Here is a 20,571-nt window from a genome sequence, read left to right as displayed (position 1 = left end):
TGAAACTCACCTGATTTCGGTTAAAACTTGTACAACGTTTTATGTAAGTTGCTTGAAAGTCAAAACTACATTTAAAAAATCCTAAAATATTTCAATTAAAGTTATTTTCACTCCTATTGCCATTTCGTACATTCAAGTTATTTTATGTGCATAACCCTAATAAAAAACTATGCTTTTTTTATGTTAATAACCCTAATAAAAATAATATACTTTTATTTATGACGGACGAAATGTATATAAAACAAAAAATATATAACAAAATTTCTACGACGTATGAATATATCAACAGTAGAAATTTCGTAAAAGTTGGTTTTAGTAACGTTTGGTTATTTTATTATAGGGAATTGACCTGTAATAATTTCACCTAGATGACCATTAATAATCTATCTCAGAATATTTCCCCCACCAGTCTCACATTTCACCTATTTTTCCTACAATGGTCCACCGTTAAAAAAACTTAACGGAGTTAAGCTTTTTTTTCAAATTGCAAACAGATTTTTTTAGGGCTTTTGATCAGAACGATGATACGAGTGCATTGATGTAAAACTTACTTCGAAATGGTGCTCCAAGTGACTTGATTTTGGTTAATTGGAAATTTAAACACCCGAATTGAAGCGCCGTTTTCATCGTTTGGAGCACCGTTTCGAGGCAAGTTTAACATCAATAGACTCGTATCGTCGTTCTAATCAAAAGCCCTAAAAAATCTGTTTGTAATTAAAAAAGCTTAACCCCGTTAAGTTTTTTTTAACGGGGGACCATTGTAGGAAAAATAGGTGAAAGGTGAGACTGGTGGGGGAAATATTCTGAGATAGATTATTAATGGTCATCTAGGTGAAATTATTACAGGTCAATTCCCTATAATAAAATAACCAAACGTTACTAAAACCAACTTTTACGAAATTTCTACTGTTGATATATTCATACGTCGTAGAAATTTTGTTATATATTTTTTGTTTTATATACATTTCGTCCGTCATAAATAAAAGTATATTATTAAAGACCAATTTCCCTTTTATTATTTAGACACGTATGATAATCATCGAATTATAATAACTTAAGTTAAAAACCCATAATTTAAGGACCGTTTCTTAACCAACGAGGTGGTGGTCTATTGGCAAAGACAAAGTCTTGAAACACCTTGGGATTCAGGCGTCTTGGGTTCAAGTCTCATAGACGACGGGAGTAATGAAATTTGTTGTTCAAAAAAAAGGATCGTTTCTCATTTGACTCTTATTTAACGTTGATTCGGTTTTTCATCTCACCTGTATTAAGTTTTCAGGTGAGATGAGTTAATAAGGGATTCAAAACTCAATTCAGGATTTCGGCATAAACAAACAACCTAATTTAAATCAGTTTTCTGTTTAACATAAACTTTTAGTTTTTAAAAGCTAGCTACAATGAACACCTTGTCAAGCTACAAACTTTGCTAGGCTAAAGGGTGTGAGGGTTCTGGTTGGGACATGATTTGTAACGTAGGAACATGAATGGAAGGCTACACCACCTTCTTTTCTGGTCCACCATGGTTTGCATGGATTAAACTATGGCAACTATGATTCTTCTTTCCATTTTTCAAGAAATTATTTCATTTTTTCTTTAAACAAAGATAAATTAAAACAAATAAATGGATAGTGGTTTGGGTCATGACCACACCCTTAGGTTAGTTGTCGCGGCCCCCGACCCACCCTGGACGGAGTCGGGGCCCGCGATGCAGATTTCAGTGGTACCCGTGGTATTTAATTTATGTGACAGCGGAAGTCTTTTTACAACATGATCTTTTCACCGGAAAATGCTCGTTTAATATATTACACAAAGTTTAAGGGATAAATCCCATAATTTACAATAATTTACAATAAGTTGATTTCACACAGAAATCTTTATTTTCCAAAACATGTTTTATTCATTTATTTACACTGAGCCACTTCTCTGAGCTTGATAGTGCTTTACTGCACTTTTCCTGGATCACACAGATCACCTGAAACATGTTTGAAAAAGGTTTTGTCAGCGGGGAAATACTGAGTGAATCATTCCATTTTCTAAAACGACCCGTTAGTTATAAATTTACAGTATTAAGAGCGATTACAATGTTTCTATCAACCAATTATCAAGAATGGGTATTTGTCACTCGACCAGATCTGTGACTGTGGTCATATCACTATTGGTCCCGTTGCCCTAATAGTGACGGTTTACTCACACAGAGTAATAATTACTCACATAGAGTAATATTCACTCACATAGAGTGATAAAATAGTAATGTGCACAATACCCCACATACCAGCTGTAATTTGGTGATTACAAAGACTTAATCCCTGTAATTATAACTTTGAAAATAACTTGAGGTATTGTAATACTTACTCACAAACTGTGAGAAAACAATTTAAAAAGAAGAATGACTCACATTGCAGATTAACGAGCAATAGATATAAGCCTACTGATTAGCCTTGATTTCACCTAGTTTAACACAATGCACACACAGGCAGGTTAGTAACTAATACAGCAGTTACGACAATTCACGAGATTAAACCTTCACAACGATTAATCAGTGCGATACTCGATAATTCAATCGGATTCACAACGAATAACAGAGCATAGTCCGAATTCGAACAGCACTCTAATATTCAAGTCGAAATCACGACGAATAATCAAAGTACAAGCTCAATTGAGCAGCACCTGGACTATCGTTGGATAGTTATAATCGATCGGACGTTGAATCGTAATAGCGATCGAGTTATTACCCTGATTGCGGCAGCGTTTCGATAATCGTGTGTGTTTGTGAACTATTTCGTCTATATCTCAGAGAGTATTAAGAGTTGGGACGTCGAATGAACACCGAACTTCGAGTGCCAATCCCCTCTATTTATATCTGAAAAACACACTCCCTCGCGCCACGCGAGAGAGACGGTTGTACCCGTCGCGTGGCGCGACGGGTCTATTTCTTAGCCTAGGTTGTTTCGTGTCCAAACTAGCCTTGGTGAGCAAGTTAAACGAATCAATTTCGTTTCTACAGCAATTTAGAAGATAAACATCACTAGGGTTTAACCCCCCTTGAGTTTTAGGGGCCCTGATCCTGATTCCGATTGTTACGAAAATTTTAGGGTTTATGCGGAATCACTTGGGTTTCTTAATTAGGGTTTTCTTATTACCTAATTACCATCCTAATTATGGATTTTAGTGGTAGTTGTTACATCCTCCCCACCTTAAGAAAAATCTCGTCCTCGAGATTTATTGGAATAAATGAGGATATTTGCGCTTCATTTCTGATTCTAGCTCCCAAGTGTATTCTGGTCCTCTCCTGGAATTCCATTTGACTTTAACCAATACCAGTCGTTTGTGTTTGAGAAATTTGACTTTTCTATCTTCGATCTGTAGTGGTTTCTCTATAAACTTTAACTTTTCGTTTACCTCTACATCTTGAAGAGGTACTACCAGGGACTCATCTGATAGACATTTCTTGAGATTGGATACATGAAATACATCATGCACTCCGGCTAATTCTTCTGGTAGCTGTAAACGATAAGCTACTGGTCCTATTCGTTGAATCACTGGGAATGGTCCAACGTACCTTGGACTTAGCTTTCCTTTCTTACCGAAGCGTACTACTCCTTTCCAAGGAGAAACTTTTAAAAGTACTTTATCTCCTACTTGGAATTCGAGCGGCTTGCGACGATTGTCTGCATAGCTTTTCTGACGATCTCTGGCTGTTTTTAATCTTTCCTTGATCTGTGTTATCTTGTCAGTAGTTTTTTTGTACAATCTCAGGACCTGATAATTGACTTTCTCCGATTTCTGCCCAACATACTGGGGTTCTGCACTTGCGTCCATACAATGCTTCGAATGGTGCAGCTTCGATGCTTGAATGATAACTATTGTTATAGGAGAATTCAATTAATGGCAAATGGCTATCCCAATTACCACCAAAGTCAATTACACATGCTCGGAGCATGTCTTCTAGCGTTTGTATTGTCCTTTCACTCTGTCCGTCTGTTTGTGGATGATAAGCAGTACTTAGATTTAGTCGAGTTCCCATTGCTTTCTGAAAACTTTTCCAGAAATGAGATGTAAAACGACTATCTCTATCCGATACAATGGAGAGCGGGACTCCATGTAGGGATACTACCTCGTCCACGTAGAGTTGTGCTAACCTTTCCATGCTAAAGGTTTCTTTCATTGGTAGGAAATGAGCTGACTTGGTTAATCGGTCTACGATTACCCAAATCGCATCATTACCTCTTTTGGTTTTGGGTAACTTTGTAACAAAATCCATTGTTATGAGTTCCCATTTCCATACAGGCATTTCTAATTGTTGAAGTAATCCTGAAGGTTTCTGGTGTTCTGCCTTAACTTGTGAACAAGTTAAACATTTGGATACGTATTCGGCTATATCCTTTTTCATTCCTATCCACCAGAAATTATTTCTTAAATCTTGGTACATTTTATTGTTTCCTGGGTGGATGGTATACCTAGATTTATGAGCTTCTTCTAAAATCTTATTTCTTAACTCTCCTTGCTTAGGTACCCAAATTCGTTTCTTATGGAATTTCCAAATTCCATCATTTCCTTGTTCTAATTCTTTTAGGTAACCTTTCATTCCTTCAGCATCGTCTTGGATTGCTGTTTTCTGAACTTTTTTAATTTGTGCTATTAAATCTACTTGTAGATTTAACCTCAGAGCACGGACTCGTTTCTGTTTCTCATGGTACTTACGACTTAAGGCATCTGCGACTACATTTGCTTTTCCTTCGTGATATTGGATATCACAGTCGTAATCGCTTAGCATTTCCATCCATCTTCTTTGTCTCATGTTTAATTCTTTTTGCCCAAATATATATTTTAAACTTTTATGATCTGTATAGACAATAAACTTACTTCCGTACAGATAATGTCTCCAGATCTTAAGGGCAAAAATTATGGCTCCTAATTCTAGATCATGAGTCGTATAATTTTCTTCGTGCTTTTTCAATTGTCTAGAAGCATACGCAATTACCTTCTTGCGTTGCATTAACACACATCCATAGCCTAACTTTGAAGCATCACAATATACTTCAAAATCTTCTGTTCCTTCGGGTAAAGCTAAGATTGGTGCATTCGTCAACCTATGCTTTAAAATCTTAAAGGCTTCTTCTTGTCTAGGTCCCCATTCAAACTTAGCAGTTTTAGAGGTTAACTTAGTTAATGGTACGGCTATCTTTGAAAAATCTTTGATAAATCGTCTATAGTATCCAGCTAAGCCTAGAAAACTTCTTATCTCCATAGCTGTTTGTGGAACTTTCCATTTTGTAATGGCTTCTATCTTAGCAGGATCTACATGGATACCTTCATGATTTACCACATGACCTAAGAATTGTACTTCTTGCAGCCAAAATTCACACTTTGAGAATTTGGCATAAAGCCTTTCTTTTCTTAACAGAGTTAAGAGAACGTGTAAATGCTCACAATGTTCCTTTTGGCTTTTGGAGTAAATAAGTATATCGTCGATGAACACGATTACAAATTTATCCAAATATGGTTTACAGATGCGATTCATCATGTCCATGAATGCTGCTGGCGCATTCGTTAATCCAAAGGGCATGACTGTAAACTCATAATGACCATACCTAGTTCTGAAAGCAGTTTTAGGTATGTCCTCTTCTTGTACTTTCAACTGATGGTATCCGGATCTTAAATCTATCTTTGAGAAATACCTAGCTCCTTGCAATTGATCAAAAAGATCATCAATCCTAGGTAGTGGATATCGATTTTTAATTGTAACCTTATTTAATTCTCTATAATCAATACACATTCTCATCGATCCATCTTTCTTCTTTACAAACAGTACCGGTGCACCCCAAGGGGATGAACTCGGTTGTATGAATCCTTTGCTTAGTAATTCATCTAATTGCTTTTTCAATTCTAGCATTTCAGTAGGTGCTAATCTATATGGTGCTTTGGCTATTGGTGCAGTACCTGGAATTAAATGAATTCTAAACTCTACTTCTCTATCAGGTGGTAATCCAGGTAATTCTTCTGGAAAAACGTCTGGGTATTCTGACACTACTGGGATATCCTGAAGTTCCTTATCTTTAGTGTTAATGATTGCGGAAATCATATACACCATTTCCTGTTTTCTCGAATAACAAGCCAATTTCATTACTGAGATAAATTTCAGTGTCTTTCGAGGTTTATCTCCAGTAATCAAAATTACTTCTCCTGTAGGGGTTTGAATTTCTACTGCATTTTTGTCACATAAGATTCGTGCATGGTTGGCTACTAACCAATCCATTTCTAAGACTACATCGAATCCTGCTAAATTCATTGGTAACAAATTTGCAGAAAACTTATGGCCTAATAATTCTATTTTTCCTTCTTGCCAGATTTTATCTATATTCACAGAATTTCCTTCTGCGGTTTCAACTGTGAAAATTTGCCTAAGAGTGGTTAACGGTAACTTAAGAGCTTGACAAAATGAAGTATTAATGAAACTTTGGTTCGCACCAGAGTCAAATAATACTTTTGCAAATACGTTGTGAACTAAGAACGTACCAGCTATCACATCTGGAATGAGTTCAGCCTCTTGAGTGGTCAGCTGGAATGCTCGCGCATTTCTCTTGGTTGCTCCTTCAGCTGGTTTGGCTTGGTTAACTACAGGTTTAGCTAACATAGGACATTCAAATTGAAAATGTCCCCTTTCTCTGCAATTATAACAAACTCTTGTTTTCTTTCTGCAGTCTTCTTCCCGATGTCCTTTCATTTTGCAAAAATTGCAAACCATGTTGCATTGTCCATAATGCTTCTTTTTGCAAATTTTGCAGAAAGGATGTGATGAGGACTGCCCGGTTCCTCCTTTCTTGGTATTACCCACACGAAATCCTTGGGTAATCTTTTGAGCTATTTCCTTCTTGCGATCTTCTTCTCTTGTGCGTACCAACTCATCCGTCAGAGTATTAGCTAATTCTACCGCATCGTCAATAGTACGAGGTCTCGCAGCTTTAACGATGTTTCGGATTTCACTAATTAACCCCCAGATGTAACGAGAGATAAGTACCGGTTCTGGCGAAGCCAGTGATGGCACTACCCTTGCGTATTCAAAGAATGTCGAAGTATAGCCCCGACAATCTACACCTAGCATACGATGACTCAGGAACTTGTTTGCCATTTGTTCCTTCTCGTATTCGGGACAGAATTTTCTTTCGGCAAGACTCTTAAATTCTTCCCAATTCATTGCATATGCTACCCTTCTTCCTTTTGCCTGGAGGACCGTGTTCCACCATTCGAGTGCTCCTTCTTTGAACAGATTTGATGCATACATCACCTGATCCTCTGTGGCACATTTGCTTATTGCAATTACTGCCTCGGTTTTCTCTAACCAACGCAATGTTGCAGTTGCCCCTTCGTTACCTGCAAATTCAGCGGGTTTGCAAGCAAGAAATTCTTTGTATGTGCAACCAGGCGTTGCAGCTTTCATTCTTTTAGGGAGTGGGGCCTGCTGCGGATCATGATCGTCATGATTGCCGCCTCCTTTTATGCTGTTACTGCCGTTATCGTCTGAAATACGTTTACTAGGAATTAATTGTGGTTCGGCAGGTTTCTGAACAGCAGCTACAATTTCTGGAATAGCATGAGCTATCCCTTGGGCGATAAAGTGCTCGATATCTTGTCGAGTTATATATTGATCTTCCTGTTCTTGCTCAGATTGATTTACTTCATTAATTGGTTCATTATTAGCGTTTTCCATCTGCTAATTTCGTATGAATTTATTAGTGTCAAAATTCACATAGATAAACACATAGATTATCACAACATACAAGCATAACCAAAATTGTCGATTTCTCGACTTTTACTTTGTTGGTATATTGTATATGCATCCATACACACCGTATTTTACAGAGTTTTATTGCCCATTTTACAGATTTTAAGTTACTATCATACAATACGGCTTTCTGTGGTTTAACTGACTGTTCTAGTAACGATGCTCCCTCTCATCGTACTTCCAAGTTAGATGCTCTCCCATTTCCCTGATCCTATTGCCTGTACCTATCAGTTCTTCACCGAACTGACGGAGTTCAGCTAGGTTTTCATTACTCATGGGAGGATTTGGGAGTGGTTCTGGGTCAAATTGTGGAAGGAAACTATAAGGACTATTAACTATATTTTGGAATTGCCAGTCATTAGTCCACCATTCCTCCATTTGGCCTGATGGTCTGGTATGAATTAGTGGGTCTGGAATAGTTGGTCCTAGGTTTAGTGGGAATTGAACTGTAGCAGGGTAAGAGAAGAGATTATCATTGATAGTGATGTGCTGAAAATGGGTCAAATAAAACTAACTAAATTACCCTATTTCTAGACTCTCTAAGATTTAAATTTATAAAACTAAGACTCGACCTAAACCCTAAAAACACGCAACCGGCAAGTGAGCCGATCGACGTAGTAAAGCTAAAGTAAGTCCGAGTGTCGAACCCACGAGACTCTACTGACTACGCTACGACTCTATCTAGACTCAAACTGACACGACATACTAAATTGTTTATTAATTTGGGGGGGGGGGGGGGTTCTAAAAATCCTAAATAAAATAATAAAATAATACTAGAAAGCTAGACACGAACTCAAACGAAGGGTCTGATCAGTGAGAATGAAGACTACCTAGGCTAGACGCAGGCTAAACTCAGAATGGATTCTTTTATGATAATGATGTGGTGTGGAACCGGAATCTTCTAATGCTAAACCTATTAAGATACCACTAAGCCCCTCAAACACTCTCGAGGCGATTCTTGTGGCACTACCTAGGATGTTACGCTCACCGGTTTTCTAGATTTCTTGTCCGTCCTCTAGTTTCTTGAAAGTGCTTATGTAAGATGCTCTACTTTGCCGCGCGAACGTCTAAAGCAACTATGGGTTTAATCTTGGCTTAATAGACAATGGGTGGTTAATTCCTTATAACTACTCCGAGACCTATCAATATCCTCGAGCCTTTCCGCGACGAGTCTAGCAGCACACTTGATTTTAATTAATTACTGAATATTGTTCCTAAGGTTACTTGTGCACTTTTTCACCCTAAAGAATTAATGACCTATTATGTGATATAGACACTCACCTAAGTCAAGAACCCTAATTCGACTCTATTCCATGATAAAGACGGTCACCAAGAATCGAATGGAACAAATAAACAATAAATAAATAATCACAAGCACACATATGCACCAAGACAAACTATCATAGTGTTTACAATACAAGAAAAGTCCACAACCACATCAATAATCAAATAAAAATCCAAACTTTGTCATGCCATAGTCATCGCCTAGGTAGTTTATGGTTTTAGCCGGAAAACATCATCAAAAACAAAGTCAAAAGCATTGTATCAACTGAATTCATTGGTAACAAAGTCTAAACAAACAAAGAACGAAAGAAAAAGGTATGTAGAACCCGAATCTTCACTCCCGAATGCTCAAAAACGCTATCCCAATGATTCCAAGCTTCCAAGATGCTTCAAGCACGTCCACAGCCTTCAATCAGCAGCCAATTCTTGCCCAAAGTTGCCCTAGTTCGTCGATAATCGTCTGTGTACGCTTAGGATGCATTATATAATCGAAAACCCTAAAAATCCATGCAATTCGCGTAATTCTGCCGACACAGTCTCTTTAGGCGGCCCGCGTTCAGAAATGGCTTGAGCTTATGCGGGTCGCCTAGGGTTTAAAATCCTGATTCACTTTACAAGTCTCTCGCGGCCCGCCTAGAGTTTCTGGTTAAGTTAACGCGGGGCGCGAGAGGATGTTATTCCTCTATTTCTCCTTTAAGTCAATGCGGGGCGCGTGGGAATGCCTGTTAAGGCTACGCGGCCCGCCTTGGAGCTCCAGAACTGCAATTTTTCTTTGTTTCAGCTCCCGACTTCCTCGGTTTCCGTGCCAGCCTTCCGCCTTTCCAGAATTCTGCTCGTTTTCGCTCCTTTTGGCTGTAAAGACCTGGAAACACAAATAAATCAATAGTATGTACATTCTAAACTAAACCGACGCGAATACCGATGTATTTTGCAATACATCAAATATCCCCACACTTATCTTTTTTTCGTCCTCGAAAAAGAATAATGCAAACGGAATCATAGCCAAGATAGTCGATCGGGACAAAAGCTTAGGTTATTTTATTAAATCGATACTCGTGTTAGCCGCGATTGCAAGTATAATGATCCTCTTAAACCCAACCCGGTTTCAAGCCCTTATCATGCAATTTAGGTTCAAGTTCGGTCAATCCACCTAGGGTCTCACGCTACGAATTGCAAGTCCACCTACTCCCCCCTCAAGCTTATAGGACAAAAGGAACCACCACTGGGTTATTTCCTAACCGCCTTATACCAAGATCAAGAGAGTTTAAAATCAAATCTATTCTTCCCATTTTTTCATTTTTTTTTTCACATTTACGAGCGTAGACGTTGCTTTCCCTAATCCTAGAGGTATTCCGGCTGTAGAGTCGCTATCCCCAACCACAGATTACATAGGCCTCGGTACTTTTTATTTATTTTGCAAGGTCGATTTCACACATTCTAGCGGTATTCCGGCTGTAGAGTCGCTATCCCCAACCACAGATTACATAGAATGGCTACTTTCATTTAGTTTCTAGCTCGCTTATTTATTTATTTATTATTTTTTTTTTCAACGAGATAATGACCAAAAACTCTAACGATCTTAGCTTATAACGGCATCCCTTATACTATTATTGGCGGTTTCAATTTCCCCACTTTCCCTAGATGAGAACCCACTAGTAGACCGACAATTAGGTATAATTAATATCAAAGGAACCCGAAACCGAATCAAGCCTACCCGCGCATCCCAAACTAGACACAAGCACGATTTTTTTTATCTCATATTATTATTATTTGAGCCCGATCAAAAACCCGACTTTTCTATCATTTTCCGTTTTTATTTTGCAAACTTCTTATTTCAAAAGACATTTTCTATTTTTTTAATTTTTTTGGATTTTTTTTTTAATTTAATTTTAATTTTTCGACTCAAGACTCACTAACTACAAGTTCCCATCCCCACACTTGAATGTTGCATTGTCCCTAATGCAAGGATGTAAACCTGACTCCTAAAACCTAAAAACAAAAATAAATAAATAAATATACAAGTATACAAGTGGAACGACTTAGCTGAATCATATGTGAGACTGTCAGTATGCCAGTCGATACCACACATGCCCTCCAATCCAAAACGCGCTCAGCAAACTGTACTAACTCGGACACGCGAACGGAAGCGGCATCAAAATCAACCTATCACTCAAAACATACTAAACCCAAAATAATATAAACCATCAAGGTATCATCACAAGTATCAACCAACCCACAACCCGACCAACCAATATATCATATCAATACAAACCAACTAACGAGGATCAAAAACAGCATAAAAATAAAACAAAAGATATAAATGCTGCAAGCACTGCTGCTCATCCTCATGCATCTCCTGCTCCACCCTGCTCTCCACCAGCAGGCTCCTCCTCTCCACCAGCTGGACCCCCCTGCTGTGGCTGCCCTACCGGTGGTGGCTGTATATGAAAGTGATCGTATATAACCTTCTAAAGTAAGCGGCACTGGCCGCGGCTGCCTGAAAGGATACTCCCGTGCTGGGAGCTGATGTCTCTGAAGTGGCACCTGGTACCGCTCCGGAATCGTGGTGGTCGCTGCCTCCTCGGCAGTCGGATCCGGAGACGGTGGTGCTGGCAGAATCTCTATCCATGCTAGCGGCTCGATAAAAGTGACTATCCTAGCTAGTTGTAAACTCCTCAACTCCACGAGAGATGGAGCGGGTCCCTCAGTCATCCTCTCAGCCGGAAAATCAGTAAACACGCCCAAATTGGCTGCCAACATCGTGATATACGGCCCACCATACAATCTGGCCGTACCACCCCCTTCTTCGGCCTCGCTAAGGACCATGCCAAGATACTAGCTAGGTTGGCTGGCCGCCTCTCAACCATGCACATCAAACAAAACAAACTGTGCTGGTTTACCTTGTCTCCCTCGTGCTTCCCTATCAAAGTAGACGCTAAGATCTTGTGCACGAACCTATAAACCGGATCTCTAATGTCTGACGCCACCAAATTGCTAGAATATGGTGAAATAGCAATGGTGCGCCAGAACCGTGCTAAATCCTCCTTCAGCACACACGCCTCCGCCGGCTCTCTCACAACCTGCCTCAATAACCCTCTAAACTCGTCTGACCCAACCTCCTCAGCCGAATATAACCCTGTCGCCTCTGCAAACTGCATCAGACTCATATTAAAAACCTGTTTGCCCAACGCAAACGAAACCACATCCGGCTGGTCGAACCCTCCTGGGTGCCTATAAATGAATGTGGAGTGAAACTCCATACTCAGCTCAACATACTGCGGCATCTCACACTCCAACGCCCACCTAAACTTCTCCCCTAGAAGCTCCTGAACTCTCTCGACCTGTCCCAACCTCCTAACCAAATCCCAGTCAATCCTCTTAAACTCTAACAACTTCACTTTTTTTATTGCCTCGAATTTCATGTACTCATATGATCCCACCGTAAAATGCAACAACGGGCTCTCAACCAGCCTCTCACTCTGCCCGTGTGGGGTCCCAGCATCCCTGTATGTGATCTCTCGAAGTACCGGAGCATCCGGCTGCTCCTGTGCAGCCGCCTGAGCACGAGTAATGCGCCTCTTGCGCTTCACACCCGAAGATGATCCTTCACCTGACATCCTGTTCACAACAGATCAAATAAACATGCAAAACAGGTGAACCGTTAGTAATCACAAGCTATTTTTGGTATTTTTGAATTTTTTGATTTTTTTGGAATTTTTCTGTTTTTTTAATTAATTTTTTTTATTATTATTTTTTTTATATAAATAATAAAATAATAATATAATAATGTACAATCGGATGACGGCCGTATAGCATTTCATTCGCGGCCGTTGTCCGATATAAGTGCATATCACAAAACAACCCGAACCTAGGCCAACCTCGCCCGAATGGAGATTGAGTACGGGCGACGCGGCCTAAAATCGAGCGATGCAATAGTACGTGCACGACACGACACTAACACGACGCAACTATGACTCGAAACACACTAACGGACCCTAAACGACGCAAAACGACGCACAAAACCCTAAAAACGACACTTATGACTCATTTTACAAAAATTTACACTTTTACCCCCTCCCGGCACCTTGCTCGCCCTCGAGCAATCCTAAGTGCCGAGAAATCATCACACACCAAGTGCGGAAGCAATGGAAGCAATGCGCGCAAAGTTTGGTGAAAAATGGAATTTTTATGAAACGGCGCGAAAAGCCTCCCCACACTTGGAGGTTACCATATCCTAAAACGAACGTCCGCGTCCAAATAACATGACCAATACATCCGCGGACAAAACCACCCCACCTATATGTATCTATCACACCCCACGCGCACATCGCTCAAAGCAAGAAATCAATCAATCATAGCAAACCAAACCAAACCGCCCGCACCCTCTCTACACTATGACATGACTGACTCGACTCGACTGTGGTCCTGACTGAGTAACCGGACTGCTCAAACATCAGATTAGGACCTGCAGACAATGACTCAACACATACATGACCAGCACATGAGTGATACTAACTCGATTAAACTAAAACTTTCAGACCCGACACTGCCCTAAACTGGACTCGACTCAATACAAAAAAGAAACAGAACATCAGACAAACCACTGACTCGACACATAAACATAATGCAGGAATTCATACCTTGTAGCGTAACCGAACTGAATGAGCAGAACAATCTGGTGGGTGTCAACAGTGGTCTCAACAATGGTCTGGTGGTTGGCGATGAGGTGGCGGTTGACGGGTAGTGGTGGATGGATCGGTGGTGATTAACAGTGGGTGTGGTGGTGGTTCAAGGGTGGAGATCGGTGGTGATGGGGTTTCAGTGGTGGTAGACGGTGCACGGAAATGGTGGTAGTGGGGTGGTGAATGGTGGTGAAGGGAGGTAGTGATGGGTGTGAAATCGCCGGAGAGAAGTGTTAAAGGGTTAGGGTTTGAAATGAAGCACAGATTGGGGGTTTTGTTGGTGACCCCGACTGAACTGTTCACGCGACCCGCGTGAACTTTATTATTTTTTTAAAACCATTTAACAACCGGGCGGCCCGCGTAGAGTGTAAGGGTAAGTGAAGGCGGGCCGCGAGTGTTCGTTTAATCTGCATTTCCTTTTAAGTCCAGGCGGGCCGCGTTAAATAGGAAAAACCCTACGCGGGCCGCATGGACAGTGCAGAACTGCTGTTTGGTTAACAGCAACAGCAAGTTTCAGCAAAAATTCATTTTCATTAATCCCCATTTTACCCCCTGCATTTATTTACGCGTTTTCAGCGTTAAACGTACCTGTGCAGCTGTTCGGTGATCGATCTCGGCTCCGTAAAGGTGATGAAACCTGCAAAAATACTCACGACACACACAAGACGCAAGAACACACAAAACGACACAAATGACGCAAAAACTCACAAAAACTAAACTAAGGACACGACACGGACAACGACGCAAAATACAAACTCTACACTTGAGTTTTCACTCAAGAACCTACGGGGCGGTGCTAGGCGGGTCCAAAAGAGGAACGGTTTCCTCTTCGGCGGTATCGATGGGACCTCCTATGTAGTGTTTCAACCTATGCCCGTTTACCTTCCACACATGCGAACTCTCCTCGTCAAACAACTCAACGGTACCGTACGGGAAAACCTCCTTCACGACGTACGGCCCGGACCATCTTGACTTCAACTTCCCGGCGATCAATTTCAACCTCGAGTTGAATAATAGCACCCGATCGCCCACTTTAAACTCCTTCAACTTTCGCAACTTCCTATCATGCAACGCTTTCGACTTCTCCTTGATACTCCAAGAACGATCATACGCGGCGTCACGAAGCGCCTCTAACTCATGGATTTGGAAAAATCGTCTCCTAGCGGCCTCGGTCAAATCTAAATTCACCGTTTTGAGCGCCCAAAGAGCCCGATGCTCTAACTCGACCGGTAAGTGGCACGCTTTCCCGTAGACGATCATAAACGGTGTCGTACCTAATGGCGTCTTGTAGGCGGTTCGGAAAGCCCACAACGCATCGTCCAACTTGTCGGACCAATCTTGCCTACTCTTCCCTACCGTCTTCTCTAAAATCCGCTTCACTCCTCGATTCGCGTTTTCCACTTGACCGCTCGTTTGTGGATGATACGCGGTGGACAAGCGGTGCGTAACCCCATATCTCTCCAACGCCTTCTCCATAACCGCATTGCAAAAATGCGTTCCGCGATCGCTAATAATGGCTCTAGGCGTACCAAATCGCGTAAACAACTTCTTCAAGAATCTCACCACCACTCATGCGTCATTCGTGGGCGAAGCTTGAGCTTCCACCCACTTCGAAACGTAGTCAATCGCAACGAGGATGTACCGATTTCCACTCGAAGATGGAAATGGTCCCATGAAATCGATGCCCCAAACGTCAAAGACTTCCAACACTTGAATGGGATTCTGGGGCATCTCATCCTTGGATGAGATGTTGCCGGTCCGCTGGCAGCGGTCACACTTCCTAACAAACTCGGCCGCATCATCTACCACCGTCGGCCAATAGAAACCACAATCAAACACCTTCTGTGCGGTCACATGCGCACCATGGTGTCCTCCAGTCAAACCCTCATGCACGTGTCTCAGGATCCCCGCACCTTCTTCCCTACTAACACACCTCCTCAGGACTCGATCACCGCCTATCCTGAAGAGATAGGGATCGTCCCAAATGTACTTCCTAGCGTCCCTCGTCAACTTGCGCTTCTCCTGCAAACTCAAACTCTCCATCACAAACCCATCGGCCAAATAATTGGCTATATCGCTGAACCACGGGAGGTCCACGGCTCCAGCCGTGACAGCATCAATAGACTCGTGAGGGAATCTGTCTCCTATCGCCTCCTCACGAATCTCCTCACGCTTCGGATCCTCTAGGCGAGACAAGTGGTCCGCCGCCACATTCTCTGCCCCCTTCTTATCCTTAATTTCAATGTCGAACTCGGAAAGAAGTAGAATCCATCGTATAAGACGTGGCTTCGCGTCCTTCTTCTGAAACAAGTGACGCAGAGCAGAATGATCAGTGAACACGACGGTTTTCGAAAGAACGAGATATGATCGGAATTTATCGAACGCGAACACCACCGCCAACAACTCCTTCTCCGTAGTGGTGTAATTTTCCTGGGCATCATTCAGCGTTTTACTCGCGTAGTAAATCGGGTGAAAATGCTTCTCCCGTCTCTGCCCTAACACCGCACCAACTGCGTAGTCACTCGCATCGCACATCAGCTCGAATGGTAAGCTCCAATCAGGCGATACGAGGATCGGTGCACTCACTAACCTCTCCTTCAGAAACTCAAACGCTCGAAGGCACTCCTCGTCAAAGACGAAAGGAACGTCCTTCTCCAGCAATCGCGTCATGGGGCGAGTGATTTTGGAAAATCCCTAATGAAGCGCCTATAAAATCCCGCATGACCGAGAAAACTACGAACCGACTTGACACTAGTCGGCGGGGGAAGCTGGCTAATCGTATCTATCTTCGCTCTATCGACCTCAATACCTGCTCGCGAAATCTTGTGCCCTAGCACAATCCCCTCAGTCACCATGAAGTGACACTTCTCCCAGTTCAGCATCAACTTCGTCTCCACACATCTCTTCAACATCCTTTCAAGATTCATCAAGCACTGATCGAAAGAACTACCATACACTGAGAAATCGTCCATAAACACCTCCATCGAACTCTCGACCATATCCTGAAAGATCGCAATCATACAACGCTGGAATGTAGCAGGAGCGTTACATAATCCAAATGGCATGCGTCGGTACGCGTATGTGCCATATGGACATGTAAAAGTGGTTTTCTCCTGATCCTCTGGTGCAATAGGAATCTGGAAATAACCCGAAAACCCGTCGAGAAAGCAATAGAACTGCTGACCCGCGAGACGCTCAAGCATCTGATCAATGAATGGGAGCGGAAAATGGTCTTTACGAGTGGCGTCATTTAACTTTCGATAGTCAATGCACACACGCCAACCCGTAACAGTACGAGACGGAATAAGCTCATTCTTCGAATTCAGAACAACCGTCATCCCCCCTTTCTTCGGGACAACCTGCGTAGGACTCACCCAAGCTGAATCAGAAATGGGATAGATCAACCCAGACGCTAACAACTTCATCACCTCCTTCTTCACTACCTCCTGCATATTTGGATTCAACCGACACTGCGGCTGCACTACAGGCTTGAAAACGTTCTCCATCAGAATGCGATGCGTGCAAAAGGTAGGGCTGATGCCCTTGATATCGGATAGCCTCCATGCAATCGCATCACTGTGCTCTCTAAGCACCTTAATCAGCCTTGACTTCTCCTCCTCTGTCAACTTCGAAGAAATGATGACAGGCATACTCAGCTTCTCTCCTAGAAACGCGGTGGAATCTCTACCGGAGTACTCTCATCACTAATCGCATCGAGCCCTAATGGCTCAGCACTAACCTCATCGCTCTCATCTAAACACTCCTCCTCTACCTCCTCTACCTCATCCTCAGAATGCTCGTCAACAACTCCCTCACCTACCAGATCGGCTCCACTAATGTACTCGAAGCACGTGTCGACACAAGATATGAATGAATTGAGAAAATAGACGGAATGACACGGCCCACTAACATCATCTCCACAACTAGGATGCTGCATCGCTCTATCGATCTCAAATGTGACAACCTCGTCACCCGCACGAAGAGAAATCTTACCGTCAAAGACGTCAATGATCGCCTTTGCGGTTCGAAGGAATGGACGGCCAAGAATAATAGGAACTCTCTCATCGGCCTCCATATCAAGCACAACGAAGTCTACTGGGAAAACAAACCTATCGACCTTCACCAGCAAATTCTCTACTACCCCACGAGGATACTTGACTGATCGGTCAGCCAAGGACAATGACATGCGCGTGGGTGTAAGCTCTCCTAGACCAAGACGCTCATACAACGAGAATGGCATCAAATTGATGCTGGCCCCTAAATCGGCTAAGGCGTGAGAAGGGGTAGCGGCTCCCCCAAAGAAACATGGAATCGTGAATGTGCCAGGGTCGGTCAACTTCTCTGGTAGCTTATTCAAGACTACCGCGGAACAACCCCCTGTCAATGGAATGTTCGAAAGCTCACCGATTCTCTCCTTACGCTTCAAAAGATCTTTAAGGAATTTCGCATACTTAGGCATAGACTGAAGCGCCTCGATGAACGGAAGATTGATCTTCAACTGAGTAAACATCTCAAGGAATTTCCCATACTCCTGAGCATATTTCTGCTGCCTGGCACGGGCGGGAAATGGAAGGCGAGAATGATCAATCACCGGTGCCGGCCGACCTCTCGTCGGCTGCCTCTCCACTCTCTGCTCTACTGGCGACTCCTCGGCGTGTGCGGTACTTGCTGGGGCTAGCCTCGTGTGCACTTGCCTGGAGCCTCCATCTCGATCTCCTCATCAACCTCCTCCTCTACTTCTTCAACCTCTCTCTCTCTCACTACCTCTCCTAAACTCTTCCCACTACGGGTCGTAATCGCCTTCGCTGACTGATTCGCGGGATTCGGGAAAGTGTTACCCGAAAACTGACCCGGTGGGTGCTCCTGTAACTGCTGAGCAATTCCGCCTACTGTCCTCTGAAGATCGAGGAGGGCGGCCTGCTGATTCTTGAATTGAAGGTCGTTATTCTTGTTAATTTGCTCCTGATTTTTCATGAACGTATCGCTCCGCGTCATCATCTGAGCAAACATCTCCTCTAATCTACTCGTGCTAACCTCAGGAGCTTTCCCACCACCCTGACTCTCCTGAGGCGGTCCCCTACTCGAAAACTGACCACTAGACCCCGACCCACTGAACTGCCCTGAACTAGACTGCGTGTAAATACCGGGCCCTCTACTCTGATACTGACCAGATGAAAGTCCAGGAGGATTTCCAGACGAACGATACCCACTCGAATTACCACTACCGCGCCAGTTGGAACTAGAATTATTGAACGGATTCGTGGGACCCCTAGGCTGACCGGCTATGTACTCTACCTGCTCAAGAGTGAGCGTGGGGCAATCTATGGTATCATGTCCCCCTCGACAAACCTCACACCTATCGACTTTCTTCTTTATCTCATTCAACTCCTGCCTCATCTCTTGCCTCAATTCCTCCTTCGCTCTCTCGATTGCAGCAGCTACCGATGAATCCAAGCCAACTTGGTTTACCCCTCGACCGGCCGAGGAGGTACGCACAGGAATGGAAGTCCTGCTGGTAGTGCTGTAGTCCATATCGGAATGGGCAAAACTCTCAAATAAATCATTGCACTCCGCCACTGTCTTCTTTCCCATAAGCTGGCCTCCTGCTGAAGTATCGAAACGAGCCCTAATCTCAGGAGTAAGTCCATTGTAGAACTTCTCTACTAACGCCCAGTCAGATAGACCATGCTGAGAACAACGGGTAATCAGGGTCTGAAAACGCTCCCAAGCTAAGTGATAAGGCTCATCTGGCTCCATACGAAATGAGTGGATCTGGTCACGAAGGCGAGATGCCTTGGCTGGCGGAAAATATTTGGCTAAGAATGCATCGCGAAGGCCTGCCCAAGTACGGAAAGTGCCAGCAGGCTGGGAATCGAACCAGACGGCTGCGCGTCCAGCAAGTGAGAACGGAAAAACCTGAAGATACCTAGCATCAAGATTGACACCCTCAATGGAGAAGGAGCTGCAGAGACGAGTGATGCGATTGATATGGGCGGGGGCATCCTCGTCGTCACGACCATGGAACTGGCAGGAATTGGTGATGGCGGTCATAATGTAGGATGGTATCTGCCAAGACCGATCGTTCGGGATCTCAGGAAGGGTGATGGGGGAATTACCACCGGCGAAGCCGGTGGTAGCCTAGTCGTAAACTGTCCTACGGGCCATGTGAGCTACGGGTGGTGGACTAGGTGGGCGGGTGGGTGGGGGGGAATTGTGGGGTGAAGATTTTCGTGTAAAATCGAAAACTGGGGTGGACTGAGAAAATGAAGTAGAGCTAGAAGCACGTACCTCGGACGTAGACGATGAGAAGGAAGACATGAGTGCAAACGGCAACGGCGGCGGTCCCTGCGAGCGCGTATGGGGCATCCACTGCAAAAACCGAAAACAAACAAGTAAGAAGACTCTACTAAACGACTCGACTAACTATAAAAAGACACTAAAATACTTAGACACCTACGACTCAAACAAAGAAACAAAATAGCACGTAATATGTCAAGTAAGTCCAAACAAAGTAATCAGCGCAATCGCCAAGAGTCCCTGGCAACGGCGCCAAAAACTTGATGTGCTGAAAATGGGTCAAATAAAACTAACTAAATTACCCTATTTCTAGACTCTCTAAGATTTAAATTTATAAAACTAAGACTCGACCTAAACCCTAAAAACACGCAACCAGCAAGTGAACCGATCGACGTAGTAAAGCTAAAGTAAGTCCGAGTGTCGAACCCACGAGACTCTACTGACTACGCTACGACTCTATCTAGACTCAAACTGACACGACATACTAAATTGTTTATTAATTTGGGGGGGGGTTTCTAAAAATCC

The 20,571-nt window shown here is 42.9% G+C and overlaps 1 protein-coding gene across 1 annotated transcript; it reads right to left on the bottom strand.

Annotated features, from left to right (window-relative positions):
* Nucleotides 1-17,413: 17,413 nt before the first annotated feature.
* On the bottom strand, nt 17,414-19,800 carry LOC110906840. The gene is made up of 2 exons (XM_022151933.1): nt 18,514-19,800; nt 17,414-18,247 (listed from the first exon to the last, which is right to left on the bottom strand). Exons 1-2 carry the CDS (start codon nt 19,798-19,800, stop codon nt 17,414-17,416), a joined length of 2,121 nt encoding a protein of 706 aa, XP_022007625.1.
* Nucleotides 19,801-20,571: the final 771 nt, after the last annotated feature.

This window comes from Helianthus annuus, chromosome 1 (genome assembly GCF_002127325.2).
Source record: "Helianthus annuus cultivar XRQ/B chromosome 1, HanXRQr2.0-SUNRISE, whole genome shotgun sequence".
In the NCBI taxonomy this organism is placed as follows: Eukaryota; Viridiplantae; Streptophyta; class Magnoliopsida; order Asterales; family Asteraceae; genus Helianthus; species Helianthus annuus.
Note: the sequence above shows the minus strand (reverse complement) of the source record. Positions and strands in the feature narration are given on the sequence as shown.

What these genes read in the sequence shown, in the direction of transcription:
- LOC110906840 (XM_022151933.1), bottom strand. Translation starts at nt 19,800, where the DNA reads ATGACCGCCATCACCAATTCCTGCCAGTTCCATGGTCGTGACGACGAG. An exon ending in GTGGGAAGAGTTTAGGAGAG is followed by an intron (nt 18,248 to 18,513) that starts GTAGTGAGAGAG and finishes ATGTTTACTCAG; the next exon opens with TTGAAGATCAATCTTCCGTT.